Here is a 19317-nt window from a genome sequence, read left to right on the forward strand (position 1 = left end):
CTGGTTGCTATGGGCAACTAAGCCAGTTCTACTTTACAACAGTCTGATAAATCTCCCGCTATGTTTTTATTGATTAAACCAGATAGTGAAACAAATCTATTTGTTGTAATCTGATGTTGTTTTCTGATTACATATTTTTTTTTTTTCTGTAAATGAGTGGCTTTACAGCAGCCACATGGACCACAGGCACAAAATACTGGAGACGTTCATTGCCTTCTCTGGCAAAGTTTTCTAGACATGCTCTGTGACCTGTGCATAGGTCATTGTACACGGAGAGGGAGGAAGTAAGCTGTGACCATCACCTGTTGTAAATGGTGTGAACAGGTGTTATCTGTATATTGTAATACAGCCTGTGATGATAATGAGATGACTGCTGAAAAGTGATCTCTACAGAATTGTCAGCCTATTATTAGGCTTAGAGGCTAGTATAAGGGTCCATTCACACGTCCGTAGTGTATTGCGGATCCGCAATACACCTGGCTGGCACCTCCATAGAACTGCCTATTCTTGTCCGCATTTGCGGAAAAGAATAGGACATGTTCTATTTTTTTCCGGAGCCGCAGACCGGAAGATCGGGGGCGCGCTACGGAAATGCGGATGCAGACAGCACACTGTGTGCTGACCGCATCCATTCCTGCTCAATAGAGAATGAATGGTTCCGCAACCGTTACGCAATTTTCGGAACGGATGCGGACCCATTCTACGGATGTATGAATGGACCCTAACACAGGATGCCACAGAGTTTACAATCGATGATAGGCACATCTCACCTCCTTCCGTACAGCAGCGGAATACAGCATTTACTGGTCTTAAAGGCTATGTACACCTTTGGGGGCAATTTTTTTAATTATTGCATTGTACTTATTTTGAGCTAAAAAATCCTTTTTTTCAATTGGTCTTTATTAAAAATATGGAATCCTTTTTGTGTACAGAGCTGACATGCTCTACTAGCTGCCTGTGGATTTTTTGTCTTTTCCGTCATCTGGGGAGCTGACGGACTCCTTATCTCTGCTCTCTGACATTCTAAACACTCATTTAAGCTCAATCCTTATCTTACTGATGAGAATGTGGCTCAAATAAGTGTTTATCATCTCTTAGTAGTTTAGAAATAAGGGTTATTAGATGACCAGCACAAAGTGAAAGTGAAAGTACCAGTCACACAGTTAGAAAAACAGTTAACCCTTTGTAACAGAACGCAGAGATGGGTACGTTTATGGCATATCTTGTGGATATGCCAAATATGTTTGAGATGAAAATACCACTTTAAGTAGGATCTCCCCTTTAAAGATATATTCCCATTTCAGACATTTATAGCACATTTGACGCCTTTATATACACGGAGAATAGATACAACATAAAGTGGAGAAATGGCTCAATATTCTTGTGCAGTGCATATTGCATATATATTTTGGGATTCACGTCCCCACCTATCCCTTGGTTGAACTTGATGGAATTATGTTTTTTTTCAACCATATTAACTATGTAACTATTTTTTACTCACGGGACACCATCCCACAGTGTTCCTTGTGCTGCAAGTGCCTCACTCTTCTAATTACTACTTAGCCAAGCCTGAAGAAGGACCATTAGGTCTGAAACGTTGCTACTGGCTACTATTTTACAGTCACTATCATGGAAGTGTGACAGACTCTTCAGCTGTTGCTAAACTACAACTTCCAGCATGCCCACACTGCCTACAGCTACCAGTTTACAGCAGGGCATGGTGGGAGTTGTTTTTCAGCAGCTGGAGAGCCACAGGTTGGCCATCCCTGGACTAAGCGGACTATATATTTACAGCAAAGAGTGCTGTTTCGTATTTCTCTTCTGTTTCTGTCTGACCACAGAATTCAATGGAGAGAACATAATCTGTTCTCCATTCATTCTCCCTCCTATACTCTAACACCTAAAGCTTTGCTGAAAGGGAGTCAGAGGACCAGTAGAAGCTGGACCCACATCTTTCTGATATGCATCGCATATCTTCTAAGTATACCATAAATGAGAGTACCCCCTAAAAAAAACAGCTTTAGGCTAAGAAATACCAAAAACAAGTTTAGGGTGTAAATCATTTATACATGCAAGAGAATGAAACTGATAACATCTGAGCAAAACCATGACCAGGGAAGCAGTGTAAACATCCTCTAAGCACATCTCCACCAAGCACTCTGTGTAAACAGCGCAGGGAGGGTAAATCATATTTCATGTAGGTTTGGCTGTAAATGAATCACAAATATTTCTCACACTTCCACAGCAATGACGGTTAAGAGCCATAATCCTCGAATGCCCACTCAGAGCATATTGAATTTTTTTGTGTGTGCTTGCTCAAAATACGATCAGAAAACTGCTCTTTAAACCAACAAATATCTTACCAATTCAGGGTAAATTTTCAAATACTATGGGTGACCTTGATTTGGTTTATGAACTTACCTTGAGTAGCTACATGCAAATAAAAAGCTTTTTTAGAATTCATGAGATTATATATTTCTGCAGTCCCTACTGGTTCAGCATCTGTACATTGCCTGCTCTGATCTGTACACATCGGACCAATAATGTCTCTACATTCTAGGTATTGGATGTACAGTATTCCGATTTGTAAAAACCAAAGTGCATTACATTATAGCAGGCATGCGGCCCTCCAGCTGTTGCAAAACTACAACTCCCAGCATGCCCAAACAGCCTACAGCTATCAGCGTAAAGCAGGGCATTGTGGGAGTTGTAGGCTTACAACAGCTGGAGGGCCGCAGGTTGAGCATGCCTGTATTATAGGATTTCCGCTAACCCCTTTATGTCCACATGGTGCTGAGAGATTTTAGGCAGTGGGCAGCAAAATATTAAATGCAGGTCTAATTATGATTGATGTATATTATCCAAAATTAAATAGCAGACACCTTTCAAATGGGCATAGGACAGTTGGGTGGGTACAAATCGCATTTAGATCAAATGTACTGGATGGCAGGATGTTTGAATGGCAGAAGCACGATTAATGATTCTTGCTGATGTAGCCCATACAGTGTTGGTATAAATGTCACATCTGCCAAAATGCTTCCCTCTGCAGTCAGGGAAGGTTGGTGACTAAGGTAAAGCTTCCAACTCACCTTGTGTATGGCAAATCCATGGGTATATACTAGTTAAATCACAGTAAGTTCTGATCAAACCTATACAAGTTCTGACAACCTTATTTTGTCTTTTCAATAGCAATACCTTGTGAAATATGGATGGGTGACACCGGTAAATTGGGAGGAGCAAGCATTGGGAGACATTCCTGAACTTGACCAAGCACCACAAGATGTTTCTCTGCTCATATCAGAAGGCGAATCAGGAGAACGGACTATTGTCACGTCTCCTAATAAAACTGAAATTAGTCCAAATTTTTCTGAGTCTTTGAAAAAATTTCAAGAAGCCAATGGACTGAATGCAACTGGAATCTTGGACACTCCAACTAAGCTGGCCATGAACAAGCCTCGCTGTGGAGTTCCTGATATAAAAGCACCATCAAAACGTAAAAATGCAACCTTGAGTTTCTTGGCTACAAATGAAACTCATCATGATTCTTTACACACTGAAAATTTGCGAGGGAAGAGAAGTGTTTTATCCAAAGTGGTTGACCACTTTAGAAGAAAACGGGACAACAAAGAGGCTGTGGAAAATGATAATCCGATGAGTTTTTTCAAGAGAACACTGAAGTGGAGGCTAATGGGAGAGGGATATAGCATGCAGTTGACGATTGAGCAACAGAGAAGAATACTAAACACGGCATTCCGCATGTGGAGTGAGGTGACCCCACTTCAGTTCGAAGAGGACCTCACAGGAGAAGACATAGACATTAAAGTTGGCTTTGGCACAGGCAGGTTAAACCTCTTCCCCATTGATATTGCAATGTAAGAATTCTACACAGAAAGACTCCTATTTAGGCTAACAAGACCAAATGTTTTCTAGAACATTCATTGTAGAGGTCCATAATTATTACTATTATTTCCTAAGGGGATTTCTGGGATTGTTTTTGATGACTTTTCCTCGGATAACTCATCACTGGTGAGAGTTTCACTCCCCCACCCCCATTTATCATCAGAAAGAAGGCAGACTAAATAGACCATCGTGAGTGTTCACTGCCATACCAACACAGCATGTGCGGCTGGGCTGAAACAGCAGTTCAGCCCATTCAAGTGAAGGAGGCTGCAGCAGTCCTAGACACAACGTCATGGACATGTGCACCACTGTGTTTGTATGGCAGTGAAAGGGATTTGTTCTTCATAATTTTTATTGATAGGGCACCCAAGACTCCTACCAATCTTTAGGATAGGTCATCAATGTAAAATTTAAGAAAAAGCCATTTAATTATTATTCCTGGAGAGATTTCATCTTTGCGATACTTTGCTTAGTTCCACTTTAAATTTATGATGAGACATTAATGAGGAGTGAAAGTCTGTTCTTGTTATCAAGTTTGTCTGAAGTTACTATGCTTTTTAGTAAAAAGCTGGATGTGCACTATTCTGACAGCAAAGATTGGGAAAGCAAGCTGACTCATTCAACCTATGAATAGAAACCACAACGCAAGGCTATATTATATTAAAAGATTTTGCAGGCAATTGTAGGGAAGGAGGCATTCCTTCCTGGAAATCGCCTGCTGGTTAGTGGAAGAGACAGCTGCTATTACATGCAGCTATCTCCTCCACAGTATGGGGAGGAGCGATCGCTAATGCCATCGCTCGCCCCCATACTACATTGTGGTTTCCATTCATCACTAGTATATAACCAGATCAGGCAGACATCACCCGACATACGCTACTGACTTACAATGGCGTCTGTTAGAACAACAGATCTGCATGAAGTGATATTTTTCCTGTCAGATGTGACAGTATCTGCAATGGAGGAATCATGCACATGTGAACATAGCCTGAGCAGACTGAGCTACTCCGTAAATTCAAGCTATGATTTAAAAAAAAAAAAGTTTTTGCCACATTAAAAGCATATGATATGTTAATATCATAAATGAACCAAAACATAAAAAGTTAAAAAAATATACAAGAAAGACAAAATAATGAATAGGGAAAAACTTGTATTAGAATGTATTGTTCTGATATGGGCTGCATATGTGGATTATAAAGAGTTTAGGGGTCCAGATTGGTCTTTGCTGTGGCCCCTTCTCTTCTATGTACCAAACTAGTCATTATCACGCATATAAACAATGCTGGTATCAGCACCAGAAACCCGAACAGATTCCACAACCCACTGGACATAGTGATATGGATATAGCGATCTGTTTAATTGAGGGTGGTTGAGAGGAGGCCCACTGTATATGTTTTCACGGATCCACAAAACACGGATACCAGCTGAGTGCGTTCCACATTTTGCGGATCTGAGCGTCCTGCCCTATGACCGAAATGCCTATTCTTGTTGGCAAAATGGACAACAATAGGACATGTTATATCTTTTTTGTGGAGCCGTGCAATGGACATACGGATGCAACACACAGTGACACTACGGTCACATGAATTGGGCCCTTTACTATGTATACAGGCCTTCGTACATCTTGAGCCGGCCATATTTGAGCTCTAGTTCACTCTGAACTTGTGCCCCTTTCTCAAGTAGCCTACATTTTCTGCATTATCTTTGGCCCTGCCCAAATTTGAGTAGTGATTTTAATGTTAATTGCCTGACACCCAAGATATGAAGTTTCAATTTCAAAATAAGTGATCCTGTTTTTTTGTTTTTTAAAGGCCAGCACCTTGGTTGCTCCCAAGCATTTGATGGTGTTGGACAACAGTTTGCACATGCTTGGTATCTGGGAGACATTCATTTTGATGATGATGAACATTTTGTTGGGCCAAGCAGTGAGCAAGGAATCAGCCTTTTAAAGGTAAGCCTAGGATGATGGCATATTTCTTTGGATTGTACTTGGACATAGTTGATGGAAGGATCTTCTTCAAAAAGTCTACAATTAATTGATTGGTTTGGAAATCAATGACCAATTCTCTGTGCTAAAGAACAGTAGTAGATATTAAAGGAGACATGAAGCTTGGTAATTATTAATATGTTAGAATAGAAAATCCCAGCGGCTCAACCTCTCACCTTGGATGGATAAGGTGCTCACCTAAATGGCCCACCCTCAGGCCCAGATAGGAACGTATATGAAAAAATATATAGGGGCACACTCAGACTCAAATAAGGGCACTAAATCCGCCAAATAGGTACAATTTATTGAAACATACACATATGAACAATATCAATAAAATGGCGACAATACATAAAATAAAATAGGCCCTAACAGCCAAGACCCCTAGATATCCTGTACTGGCTGTATATCACTTGTGGAGCAAGTGTTCCGTCTCATGCACCAGTGTATAGCTGCTCCTCAGACCGTCCAGCATAGAATTGATGATAGCTTAATGGTGAGTCCCATGTGCCAATGCACTGTAATTGAACATGCAACAACACTGGTGCATGAGACGGAACACTTGCTCCACAAGTGATATACAGCCAGTACAGGATATCTAGGGGTCTTGGCTGTTAGGGCCTATTTTATTTTATTTTATGTATTGTCGCCATTTTATTGACATTGTTCATATGTGTATGTTTTAATAAATTGTACCTATTTGGCGGATTTAGTGCCCCCATTTGAGTCTGAGTGTGCCCCTATATATTTTTTCATATAAATCATTAATATGTTGTATTTGTTCCTTTTGTAGGTTGCAGTTCATGAAATTGGGCATGCTCTTGGTCTACCCCATATTAATCGCATTGGATCAGTGATGCAGCCAAATTATACACCTCAGGGGAAGCATTTTGAACTAGACTGGGAAGACAGAAAAACTGTCCAGAAAAAATATGGTAATTGCTCATGCTGTTTTAGGACAATTTATGTGGGTCAAGGTTGCTAGTTCCATTAAATTATTTTCAAAGTCATCATTTGAAGCTCCTGGGTTTTAATACAACATTTGTAATGGAGCCCCACCACCCATGCTTCAATTATAATACTGGTGTATTCTATGTGGCAGCGTGGCATCTGGGCCAACTCAAGCACCAGGACCCAGACATAACTGCTACCTATACAACCGCTAACACTACATCAAGTTCTTCCAAGGAACATGTTTTTCTGTTCTATAGGTACACTGTAGCGCCTACAAATATAATACTTGGTTTATCTGTATCTCTTTCCCACCAGGTGCTTGTGACGGAAGCTTTAGCACTATTTTTGATTGGGTGAGGAAGGAACGGAATTCACGAGGGGAAGTTGTCTACAGGTTCAACACTTACTTCTTCAAGACTGGCTGGTACTGGATGTATGAAAACAAAAGCAACAGAACTAGATTTGGAGACCCCCTTCCCATCAAGACAGGCTGGAAAGGTCTCCCAGAAAACAACATGGATGCCTATATTCATGTCTGGAATTGGAATATTGATGCACAATATTTCTTTAAAGGTATGAAAAGTAATAGAATGGCTATGTGGTAATAAGCATTCATTTTTGTTACTGACAGCTATACCCAAAGCCATATCACTGACTCAGGCATGGTTGCAACTCCCCAATCTAGATATTACTAGGTCAACAATTCCTGGTTTTCAAAATACCCTAAAGTTGCAATTCTATCTGATTAATAGACTAAAGCTTATATTACACCTGCAGATAATCGTTAAGATCATTGCTATCAAGTGTTCGTATGATCTGGCAGTGTAATACTGCAGCCGATTACCCAAATCGGCTAATTGAAATCTTTTAGCAGGTTTAAAAATCATTGTTTGCCAGCGGTAGATCGTGCTGTGTAATCAGAGCTCTGCTGCCGGCAAACAATGATTTAATATGGGGAAGAGTGATGGCACAGCGATCACTCGTCCCCATAGTGAGGAGGAGATGGCTGCATGTAATAGCAGTGGTCTCCTCCGCTGACTAGCAGGTGATTGCCGGAAGGAACACTTCCCTCCCGACAATCGCCTGCATAATCTCCAGGTGTAATATAAGCTTTATGCTGCATGCGGATGCTTGATCCACCACTGACAACCACTCTAAGGCCCTGGTTTATCAGGGGACAAAGTGAAGTTCGCCTTCACATTTGTCAGATTGTGTAAAGGTAATGGCCTGAGTGTCAAATTTATGACAGTAGCATACAGCACTGGTTAAATCGAGCAAAGGCAAACTATCAAACTCAGACTTATTTTCACCTGCCACAGATACGGCAGGTCATGAGTGGAGTGCAGTCGAGACAATTGTTTGGGACTTTGCCTATAATTAATAAAGTCAAAAACTGAAGTGCTCCATAGGAACGCTCACATAACAGCTGGATTTTTTAACTGACTTAGGCTACTTTCACACTAGCGGCAGGACGGATCCGACAGGCTGTTTACCCTGTCGGATCCGTCCTGCCGCTATTTCGCCGTGCCGCCGGACTGCCGCTCCGTCACCATTGACTATAATGGGGACAGGGGCTGAGCTCCGGCGCAGCACGGCGAGAGGCCGCCGGACTAAAAAGTCGGACATGCAGTACTTTTAGTCCGGCGGCCTTTCGCCGTGCACTGCCAGAGCTCCGCCCCCGTCACTATTATAGTCAAAGGGGACGGAGCGGCAGTCCGGCGGCACGGCGAAATAGCGGCAGGACGGATCCGACAGGGTAAACAGCCTGTCGGATCCGTCCTGCCGCTGGTGTGAAAGTACCCTTAGCAGGCACAACAAATGAATTGGCTTGTGGCAGACTATTGATAAATGCGTCTTACAATGAAAACAACTGAAAAGTTGCAATTTACGGTAGGTACTTCAAAATAAACACAACGTTTGGTAAATTGAGACCTAAGGGGAAGATTTATCAAAGCTGGTGTAAATCAAAGGTGGTGTTTGGTTGGTTGCTATAGGCAGCTTAGCCAGTTTTCCTCTGCACCAGTCTTGATAAATCTCATAAATCTCTGTCTAGATGTCTTTTTGTAGTACAAAGAAGTTGATGGGGATCTTTTGTTCAGGAATCTTATTTATTAGCCAAGGTGAAGAGCAGCCTATCAGGTCATGACAGATTTAGGGCTCATGCACACGACCGCAAAACACGGATCCGCAAAAAAATGGATAACATCAGTGTTGCATCCGTTTTTTTTGCGGATGCATTTTAACAATGCTTGTCCGCAAGACGGACAAGAATAGGACATGTTTTATTTTTTTTGCGGAACGGACATGCAGACATGGAAGGAACTCAGTTTTTTTTTTTCAAGCCCCAGTGAAGTGAATGGTTCTGCATACGGACCTGTAAAAAAACGGAACGGAAATGGGGAAAAAATATGTTTGTGTGCATGAGCCCTTAAAGTGAACAGTAGGTGTCCCAGCTGCAGGATACTCTGCAATCAGCTCATGGGGAGGAGGGGTACCCATTTGATAATAAAGGATTGTTCATGGTAAACAACTCTTTTTAGGACCTAAAAGAATGTTCTTGTTCAGGAGACTGTTTGTTCTATATTCAGTAAAACCAGAGGCTACCAAATAGTACATAGCATCCCTGCATCTATAGAACTAAGGCTACTTTCGTTTTCAATTCCGCTATTGAGATCCGTCATAGGATCTCAATAGCGGAAGAAAACGCTTCCGTTTTGTCCCCATTCATTGTCAATGGGGACAAAACTGAACGAAATGGAATGCACCAAAATGCATTCTGTTTAGTTTGGTTGCGTCCCCATCGCAGACAAAAAAACACTGCAAGCAGCGCTTTTCTGACCGTGATCTGGTGCGGAGAAAGACGGATCTGTCCTGACACACAACGTAGGTCAATGGGGACGGATCCGTTTTCTTTGACACAATAGAAAACTGATCCGTCCCCCATTGACTTTCAATGGTGTTCATGACGGATCAGTCATGGCTATAGAAGACATAACACAACCGGATCCGTTCATAACGGCTGCATGCGGTTGCATTATTGTAACGGAAGCGTTTTTGTAGATCCATGTCGAATCCGCAAAAAACGCTAGTGTGAAAGTAGCCTAAGAGATAATGATAGCGGTTATTATTCAGCTACAGATGGGATAGGGAACAATAGATTTTTTTCCGAAAACCGCAGGAGTGCAAGAATTTTAATAAGTATATTTATTTTTGTTTAATAGACGATTAAGTTTAAATGATCAAGTCATTATTGTAGGTCCCACTTCAAGCAATTAAAGGATAGGTCCACCTTCACACCCACATTTTTAAAAGTTCCAGTGCATTTAAAATATAAAATCGAGGTAACTTTTGACATGGCCTTAATTAAAAATTTCCCACCATTTGTGTCTACAACTCTTGTGCGGAGCTGTGTGTCTCTATAGTACCAGCCTATCGAAAGAAAAAAAAAAACCTGTGTAACCTCATCCTGCACTATATGCTCTTCCATACGTGTAGATAAAAGATGCCATTATGAACAAAAAAAGTCTAATTTTTCATTTTAGATAAATTGGAGATTAAGAAATGGTTGCAAATGTGGGCATGGACTAGAAATCAATAAATAAATCAATGTTTATTGCTATCAGTACTCCTTTGCAGTCATCTAGTATCAAGAATTACAACTCTCAGGTTTTGAGCAGCTGGACAACCAAATAATTTTTTTCATTATGGACAAAGATTCATTTTGCAGCACCTCTCCATCAAAGTAATACATACAAATCCATGGTTACTAATATGAGCTGTAGTTCAGGGGGCTAATAAGTAGCAGGCCATAAACTGTCAATGGTGTTGGTGTTGGCTACCTTTTCCATCTTGAATCTGTTATAGAATTATTATTAAAGCTATATTATGAACTCTTGTTGTTGTGCTGCCCCTTACACACAAAAATGCAACCCCCATGGTAAATGCCCTATCAGCCCTTCCCGTAGCTATGCCCCTGCTGAGCAGGACACACTCTGTCAACCTTGTAGCCTATGATATGTATGAGGTGTAGAATAGGATTTCAAACCACACTGATCTTTGTATAGCTCTACAGAATATGTGGGCACTATATAAGCAAAAGTAAACTAAAGTATATAATGTTTTACTTAATTGGGATATTCATTTCATTGGAAGGTACTCAAGTTTGGCGTTATGACCCTGAGAAAGACATGGCATACACTGAAGACTGGAAAAAGAATAAGTACCCTCAACTTATTTCAGATGTCTTTCCAGGAGCCCCAAGTCCTGTGGATGCAGCTTTCTTTGACAGGAAGGACAAACTGATATACTTCTTCAGAGGAAATAACGTATGTAATATTACCTAGAGGACACCCTGGGCATACTACATGTTCATTCCCATCCTTTAGGGCTTACTTAGACAATCGTTGTAAAACATGTCCATGTTCTGCCTGCTAAAAATGGGTAATTGTCTTGGCATTGTCTTTGACTGTCTTCTGTTTGTCTATTCATCCATTTTCAAGTCTTGCAATAGGCTACTCTTGGACAATAATTGGACCAAAGTAGTCCATGCTGCAATTTTTCTGTACATAGAACAATGGTCCATGAGGAAAATTGCCTATTGACTATAATGTGAATATCACTTAACAGATATCATGTTGCTTTAGGCAGTAACTATTTTCAGCTAAGCATTTTTACTTGCGTTATTCTCCGTGATAATAGCCCCCAACTGACCTCATTAACGATGATGGGATGTTCGTCTTTTTAAACAGGCCTTGAGACATGATTGGATAATAAATAAGCCAGCACCTCATCTGCAGACAGCTGTTTCGGGGGGATTGACCCTCATCAATGCAGAGCAGAGAGTACTGACTTAACTGTGTGAGAGGCCTAGGTTAGGATTCAGGGGATACTATATCTCCTTATGTAGAGTGACTTATCATCGTGAGGAGTCTTACAAGCCAGGCAATGCTCCTCTGGAATTCTGGGAAGAGGGTATGCAAATAAGTTCTTAGCAAGCTTTGCCTCCAATGCCACCAGATGTAAGGTAGCTATCCTTTAAGTCAATGTTCAACCTTTAGCAAACTACACTTCACTATTTTGTCCCATATTCTCTGACGTTAGCAGGGGATGAAATATATAATTTAGTATGCGTCACATGATCCATGCCGGAAATCCTGCAATGGGGGGAGCTTGTGTAATGCAAGTAAATTACAAAGTGACTGCTTTATGGATAACAGGGGTGGGTAGAAGAAAATGTCTAAATATTTATTTTCACATTCCCATAGTGCGAAAGAAGTAGAGATTTCAAGCTCCCTAAGATATATAAAAAATTACTTATTTCAATGAAATTTTTTTATAATATATACACTTTAGTAAAAGCAAGAAAACCTTCCAGTATTTCCAGCACAGAACTCTAATTCCTACTATTTGTTTTAGGTAACAGCCTTCAGTGTAGAGAAGAACAAGGTGAATGATAATTTTCCAAAACGGATAATAGACGTCTTCCCACCGGTGGACCCTTCAGACCATCCAGTTGGATACATTGATGCGGTCTATTACTCCTACACCTACCAAGCCACATATTTCATCAAAGACAGGTATTATTGGAAAATGGTGAATGACCAGAACAGACAAGTCAATGCGTCACTGCCTGTGAATGGACTATGGCCGCGGAAGAAGATAAACTCTAAGTGGTACGATATCTGTGATGTCCACCCATCTGTTCTTTTCAATGCGACTTAGGCCAGGAAGTTTTTATGCTCGGTCTGTAAGCCCACTAGAAAGGAAAAAATATGTTGCAACACACTGCTTATTATTGCATTCCAGCCACCTCCAACGCTTCTCTATGTACCAGAAGAGATGTTCCCAGGACTGCTTCTAGAGAATGAGGAGGCCTGGCAGTCATGGGCTCTTCCAAATACCTTGTGATATGAAAGTGATAAACACAAAGCCCTGTAGGAAATGTTTAACCTTATACAAAGTGTGTATATTGCACAGCTTCTGATTTTCATACCTTGTTCTGTTCAATATCTTAGTGTTATATAAAAAAATAAAATAATCTGAATGACTCGCAACCGAGATGGCACCATGGAAAGATTATGGCTGCAAGATACTGAAGCTCACAGAATGTATAGTAAGACCTTAGAGTGGAATATAAGAACATAGAAGTTTATGGTACGTTTCAGTTTGGATTAGCTTTGCAAGCTTGACAAATGCCATGTTAAAGGAGAACAACTATTATATAATAGTCCATTTACCTTTGTCTCCTTGACACTTCTTTCCCTGCACCCAGGCAGTTCAGGGTTGGCATAGACAAAGTTAGGGGGCCCACCATTGCATAGTTTAGGAAAAAATATTAGCGGTAGATGAAATACAAATAAAACATTTTCTCTCACCACTACTGATTTAGTAGATATCACTATGCAGTGAGCTCCCCCTGGTGGTAGTTTGAGGCATACAGAGTTGGGAGGCTGTATAAAGGATTTAGAGCTTTGTATCAGATTCAAATGTTCTGACCCTATTTAGATTCATATATAAATTATAGGTGCATGTTCCTTCCCTTCACCATGTTACATACTATATTAACCATCTATATTAAATATATTATTATATAATATTAAAGGGTAGCTAAATCTTTGAAGAAAACATGAAGGGACAAACAGTGTTGCTGCCCCTTCATATTTTCATCAAGTTTAGTTACCCAAAGTTTAGTTAGTGAACCACTAAACCCTAGACCTCCAGGGATATTAGACATCAACCCATAACCATCTCTGGCCACCTTAGATAATCAATATGAATTCCTCCCTCTCCCTAGACCACCAGGGATATTAGACAACAACCCCTAACTATCCCTGGCCACCTTAAATAATTAAATATTAATTCCTCCTTTTCCCTAAACCACCAGGGATATCAGACATCAACCCATAACCATCCCTGGCCACCTTAATTAATTAAATATTAATTCCTCCTTTTCCCTAAACCACCAGGGATATCAGACATCAACCCATAACCATCCCTGGCCACCTTAAATAATTAAATATTAATTCTTCCTTCTCCCTAGACCACCAGGGATATTTAAGGAATGTTTTCACTAATCCCTAAACCACCTTTGTAAAAAAAAAAAAATAATAATAATAATAATTGTGATGTAGGGTATTTTATAAAGGAGAGTATAGGGGATATAAAGGAAGGAGAGAGATTGTGCTGGTATTGTATACACCAATGCACTTACAAGCCCCCTTTAAAAATACCCTAATAGAGATATTACCTGATTCCAAATCCCCATCCACATCAATGCACATTGCCAAACTGACTTGTACTGACATTTATGATTTAACATTGAGAAAGATGGTGATTTGGCTTCAGATAACCAAAATCTTCTGGATCACAGGTAAATGTAATTTAAACCCTCCTAAATGGACTTTGTATCGAACTTGTTGGTGTTCTCCTTTAATTATCCGGTTTGTCAGAAAAATGACGCAAGCATACATTTTGCTAGACAGGTTTTTTTTTGTTGGTTCAAAACTTATAGAAGACTCACCAGAAGAAAAGGCTCTTACTCTAACATTGTATGGAGATAAATCACCATCCACATCTTTAAGCACACATATGTACACAAACCTATAACTGCCAAGATTAAAGACAATTAGGATGTGAACATTGATGGTGACTTGGATCCACAGTGTCCCTATGACAACAATGAGACTAAGTAAGTGTTATCAGAAGGTCAGAGTAGCAGTGTAGCCTAAGGCCTTGGAGCTGTATTTCTACTGGTAGATCTTCTTAATGTATTGTGTTTTATTAGGTAGATGTTCATCTGACGTGGAACCATAGCAGTAATGTGTTTGCTGCTATGATTGAGTAGTAGGTATGTAGAAGACCCCATAACCTTAACAGTATATTTATTTAACCCTTTTCTTCCCAAATATTTATGTTATCTTATATTTCTGAAATGTACAAGTATATTGCTTGTGTTGGATCATCATAGACTACATCAATATTCTGACAAAGACACGTCATGCCTTGAACAGTATGTTAAGCTAGGCTGCATGTGTTGCTATTACTATGCTCACGATCATGATAAGATTCTTGTTACAATCTTAGATTTAATATACTATACCTTGTTATAAAATATATGCTTTAAATCATGTGAATAAAAGGTGATTCACTACATGGCTGTTTTATTATGCTATGTCTTATCTTATTTACTGGTTTAACCTGTCACCAGCACGGCCATATTGAGCTCATCACATGTGCACACTGGTCACGCTGCCATGGTTCCAAAGCTGGTTTTGTTCATAATTAGTGTATTTGTGAGAAATACTGCACGTCAGCGCCTGGCCAGAAGCACTCCCTCGGCGCCTGGCCAGAAGCACTCCCTCGGCGCCTGGCCAGAAGCACTCCCTCGGCGCCTGGCCAGAAGCACTCCCTCGGCGCCTGGCCAGAAGCACTCCCTCGGCGCCTGGCCAGAAGCACTCCCTCGGCGCCTGGCCAGAAGCACTCCCTCGGCGCCTGGCCAGAAGCACTCCCTCGGCGCCTAGCCAGAAGCACTCCCTCGGCGCCTGGCCAGAAGCACTCAGTCGGCGCCTGGCCAGAAGCACTCCCTCAGCGCCTGGCCAGAAGCACTCAGTCGGCGCCTGGCCAGAAGCACTCCCTCAGCGCCTGGCCAGAAGCACTCCCTCAGCAGCCTGGATCCAGGTATGCACAGCGAGTGTTTGAACCAGAGGTGTATACACCTCAACGTCAAGCCCTCACTGCGCATGCCTCCCTGCGCATGTCTGGATCCCAAGGTGTATACAGAAAACCATCTTAGGAACCATGGCAGCGTGACCAGTGTACACATGTGATTAGCTCAATAGGGACATTCTGGTGGCAGGTTCCCATTAAAAGTTTGCATGAGACTAAAGATTGATGTCCTATGTTTAGCGTAAGCCAATAATGTAAAACTAGTGCAGGTCTGACTCCTTGGACCACTAATTGCAAGAGTTATGGTCCTTTTATATTTCCCCCCAGACACTGTGCCAATATCACCAAAGGACTGAGTCTGGTACTGCATCTTTGCTACAAAATCAGTAATACAACGTTCATTCTGAGCCTAAATCCCTCTTCCTTATGTACTATTAGGGCATATGGATGTCAGAGACTCCAACGAGCCAGAATATCGAGTCACTAAGAAAATGAAACTATCAATTAGTTTAACTCTGCCCATCCATGTCAAAAAACGTCCAACTTTCAAGTTAGTAAAACGGTATACCGCAAGTAATTGACGTGTTTCAAGCATCTTCAGTGGCTCTTAGGGTACTTTCACACTTGTGTTGCTGGATCTGGCAAGCTGTATGCAAACGGATAACATTTGTAGACGGATCCGGATGCGGATTGGTCTCACAAATGCATTGCAATACCGGATCAGTCTCTCCGGTGTCATCCAGAAAAACGGATCCGGTATTTATTTATTTATTACAATTTTAAAAGGTCTGCGCGTAGGATTTGTTACGCTTCTTAAAAAAAAAAAAAAAAAACATTGGGGCAGATGCCGGCTGATGTTTAAAAATATTTAAAAATAAATATAAAAAAAAACCAACAACAATGGCTTGTTTTGAACAAGTGGTTCAAAAATGATGCTTTAACGGGGGCAGATGCCTCCGTGGGTGACAATGGAGTGGAGAAGGAGGAGTGAAGCAGTAATTGATGGTGACAATGACAAGGATATTGCACTGCTTGTGGATGCAGCCTTGCTGCTACTAAAAATACTGGGGGGAGGAGGAGGATAGTCTTGTTCCGATTGCTGGCCAGTTCTGTTTTCCCACTGCATCTGGTGATGTCGCCTCATGTGCTCCAATACAGCCATGGTTCCTAAGTTTGTATTTGATTGCCCACAGCTTATTTTCATCTTGCAGATCTTGCACATATCAGCAGTAATTTTGCCTGCAGGCACTGTGGACAAAAATGGTCATATGGGAGATCCACACAGAGCCTAGTTCGAGCACATTTTAAGCTTCCTCTAATAGTATCAGGAGCATCACTAGTCCCAAGCTGACCACGATGGAAGCAGATCTGGCAGTTGCTTTGGCCGGATGTTGCCTGTGCTCTATATTGCTGCACCTCGATTTGGTTCCCAGGTCCTGTTCAACACACAATCATCAACATAGTCCTCACCCTCCCCACCACTTTTAACAGTCATCATGGACTCCTTGGCTCCCCTCATGATTCCCTGCTCTATATTTGCCCTGGGTGTCACTGTCACCATGGCTACCAGTGCCACTACTACTACTACCAACACTTCCAAGCCAGTTATGCCTTTGAGTCATCAGGTCCCCCAGCTCCTGCTTGAACCTCCTGCTTATGGCAGTCCAAACACTGACTGTTCTCACACAACTCAGCAACTAGAAAACAATTTTGGGTATCTTTCATAGCACACGGAGTGTTGTTGGTTGTTGTTTGGAAAAAAGACGGCACCCCACTAGGAGGGAAAAATAAAGACAAGAGATGATGCAAGGAGGCCTTAAGGAGGAGGAGCAGGAGGAATGTGCTGACTTTTTGCTCAAAGGCACGGTGTCACGCTCAGAGATGAGCCATCCAGTCCACAATGTTATCCTCTTTGTCCTCAATAATAATCCACTGCTTAGTGGACAAGAGGGAGAACTGTGGCCTGCTGCTACTACTACTGTCCAGACGGCTGGTACTTACTGTGCTGATACTGCTGTTTGCACTACTACTGCCACTCACATTCTCACTTGAGGATGATTAGGCACGGGTCTTTTATTTTCCACTCCGTCATTTACATTTTATTATAAAGCCTATTTAAACAATTAGAACTCACAGGTTTGATTCACTGATTATTAAATGAGGAATCTTTGCAAGAGGTTTTTGGGTTTAAAAAACTGCCCAGTTGTACAATCCCAGCGACTAAAATATATCTGCCTATGTTGACTAAAAAACACTTATTTGCGCACATATACGGTAAATAGTACAAAAATTGCAAGTTTTTTTTTAAATACATCTTCCTCTTGCTCCTCCACCTCATAATCCTCCTCCTCCATGGCAGATTACCTTTGTGTGTCCCCAACAGCTAGGGTAGACAAGATTCGGCAGCTGCTCTTCTTCCGCCGTGGTACCCTGCTGTAGGAGTGTCAGCGTCTATTCTAAGATAAATATAAGAGGGATGACGTTGTTCATGCTGACAAACTTTGTGGCCTCTTCGAAGGGCTTTAGCACCCGACAGGTGTCTCGGATGAGCTGCCACTGCCTGACCGCGAAGCAACACATACTCCCTGCTGCTGAGGCTTATTCGGTGCGTGACAAAACTAGTCACAGCTTTCCGCTGCTTGTAGATGATTGAGAATGTGCAATATCGAATTCCAGCGAGTTGGCACGTTGCAGATTAGGTGGTGTAGCGGCAGGCCGTTCTGTTGCTGCAGGTCTGGGAGAGCGTTCCTCGACATGTAAGAGTGGCTAAAGTGCTTGGTCAGTCTCCTGGACTTTGCCAGCACCTTGTGTAAGCCAATGTACTTATTTAGAAAGTGATGCACTACTAAGCTGATGACGTGCGGCATGCAGGGAGCATGTGTTATTTCTCCGGGGTTCACGGTTGTCATGATGTTGCATCCATTGTCACTGACCACCTTGCCCAGTTGCAGTCAGCGGGGTGACATCCAGCAGGATATTTGCTGCTTGATCTACACTGACCAAAAATATAAAACACAACACTTTTGGTTTTGCTCCCATGTTGCATGAGCTGAACTCAAAGATCTGAAACCTTTTCTACATACACAAAAGACCCATTACTCTCAAATATTGTTCACAAATCTGTCTAAATCTGTGTTAGTGAGCACTTCTCCTTTGCCAAGATAATCCATCCCACCTCACAGGTGTGGCATATCAAGGTGCTGATTAGACAGCATGAATATTGCACAGGTGTGCCTTAGACTACCCACAAAAAAAGGACACTCTGAAATGTGCAGATTGATCACACAGCACAATGCCACAGATGTCGCAACGTTTGAGGGAGCGTGCAATTGGCATGCTGACTGCAGAAATGTCTACCAGAGCTGTTGCTGGTGCAATGAATGTTCATTTCTCTACCATAAGCTGTCTCCAAAGGCGTTTCAGAGAATTTGGCAGTACATCCAACCAGCCTCACAACCGCAGACCAGGTATAACCACACCAGCCCAGGACCTCCACATCCAGCATATTCACCTCCATGAACGTCTGAGACCAGCCACCCGGACAGCTGCAACAATCGTTTGCATAACCAAAGAATTTCTGCACAAACTGTCAGAAACCATCTCAGGGAAGCTCATCTGCATGCTCGTCGTCCTCATCGGGGTCTGGACCTGACTGCAGTTAGTCGTCGTAACCGACTCGAGTGGGCAAATCCTCACAATCGATGGCGTCTGGCACGTTGCAGAGGCGTTCTGTTCACGGATGAATCCCGGATTTCACTGTTCAGGGCAGATGGCAGACAGCATGTGTGGCGTTGTGTGGGTAAGCGGTTTGC

At 41.8% G+C, this 19317-nt stretch overlaps 1 protein-coding gene across 2 annotated transcripts in view; it reads left to right on the forward strand.

Annotated features, from left to right (window-relative positions):
• LOC121007699 (matrix metalloproteinase-21-like) overlaps positions 1-12864 on the forward strand; it is an 88047-nt gene extending 75183 nt beyond the window's left edge. For both annotated transcript variants that reach the window (XM_040439824.1, XM_040439816.1), the window contains exons 3-8: positions 3190-3838; positions 5712-5851; positions 6681-6822; positions 7157-7414; positions 10994-11166; positions 12257-12864. In XM_040439824.1, coding sequence (XP_040295758.1) covers positions 3190-3838; positions 5712-5851; positions 6681-6822; positions 7157-7414; positions 10994-11166; positions 12257-12562 — 1668 coding nt within the window. In that variant the 3' untranslated portion in view covers positions 12563-12864. The remainder of the gene's footprint in view (positions 1-3189; positions 3839-5711; positions 5852-6680; positions 6823-7156; positions 7415-10993; positions 11167-12256) is intronic.
• Positions 12865-19317: the final 6453 nt, after the last annotated feature.

The sequence above is a fragment of the Bufo bufo genome, chromosome 1 (genome assembly GCF_905171765.1).
Source record: "Bufo bufo chromosome 1, aBufBuf1.1, whole genome shotgun sequence".
NCBI lineage: Eukaryota > Metazoa > Chordata > Amphibia > Anura > Bufonidae > Bufo > Bufo bufo.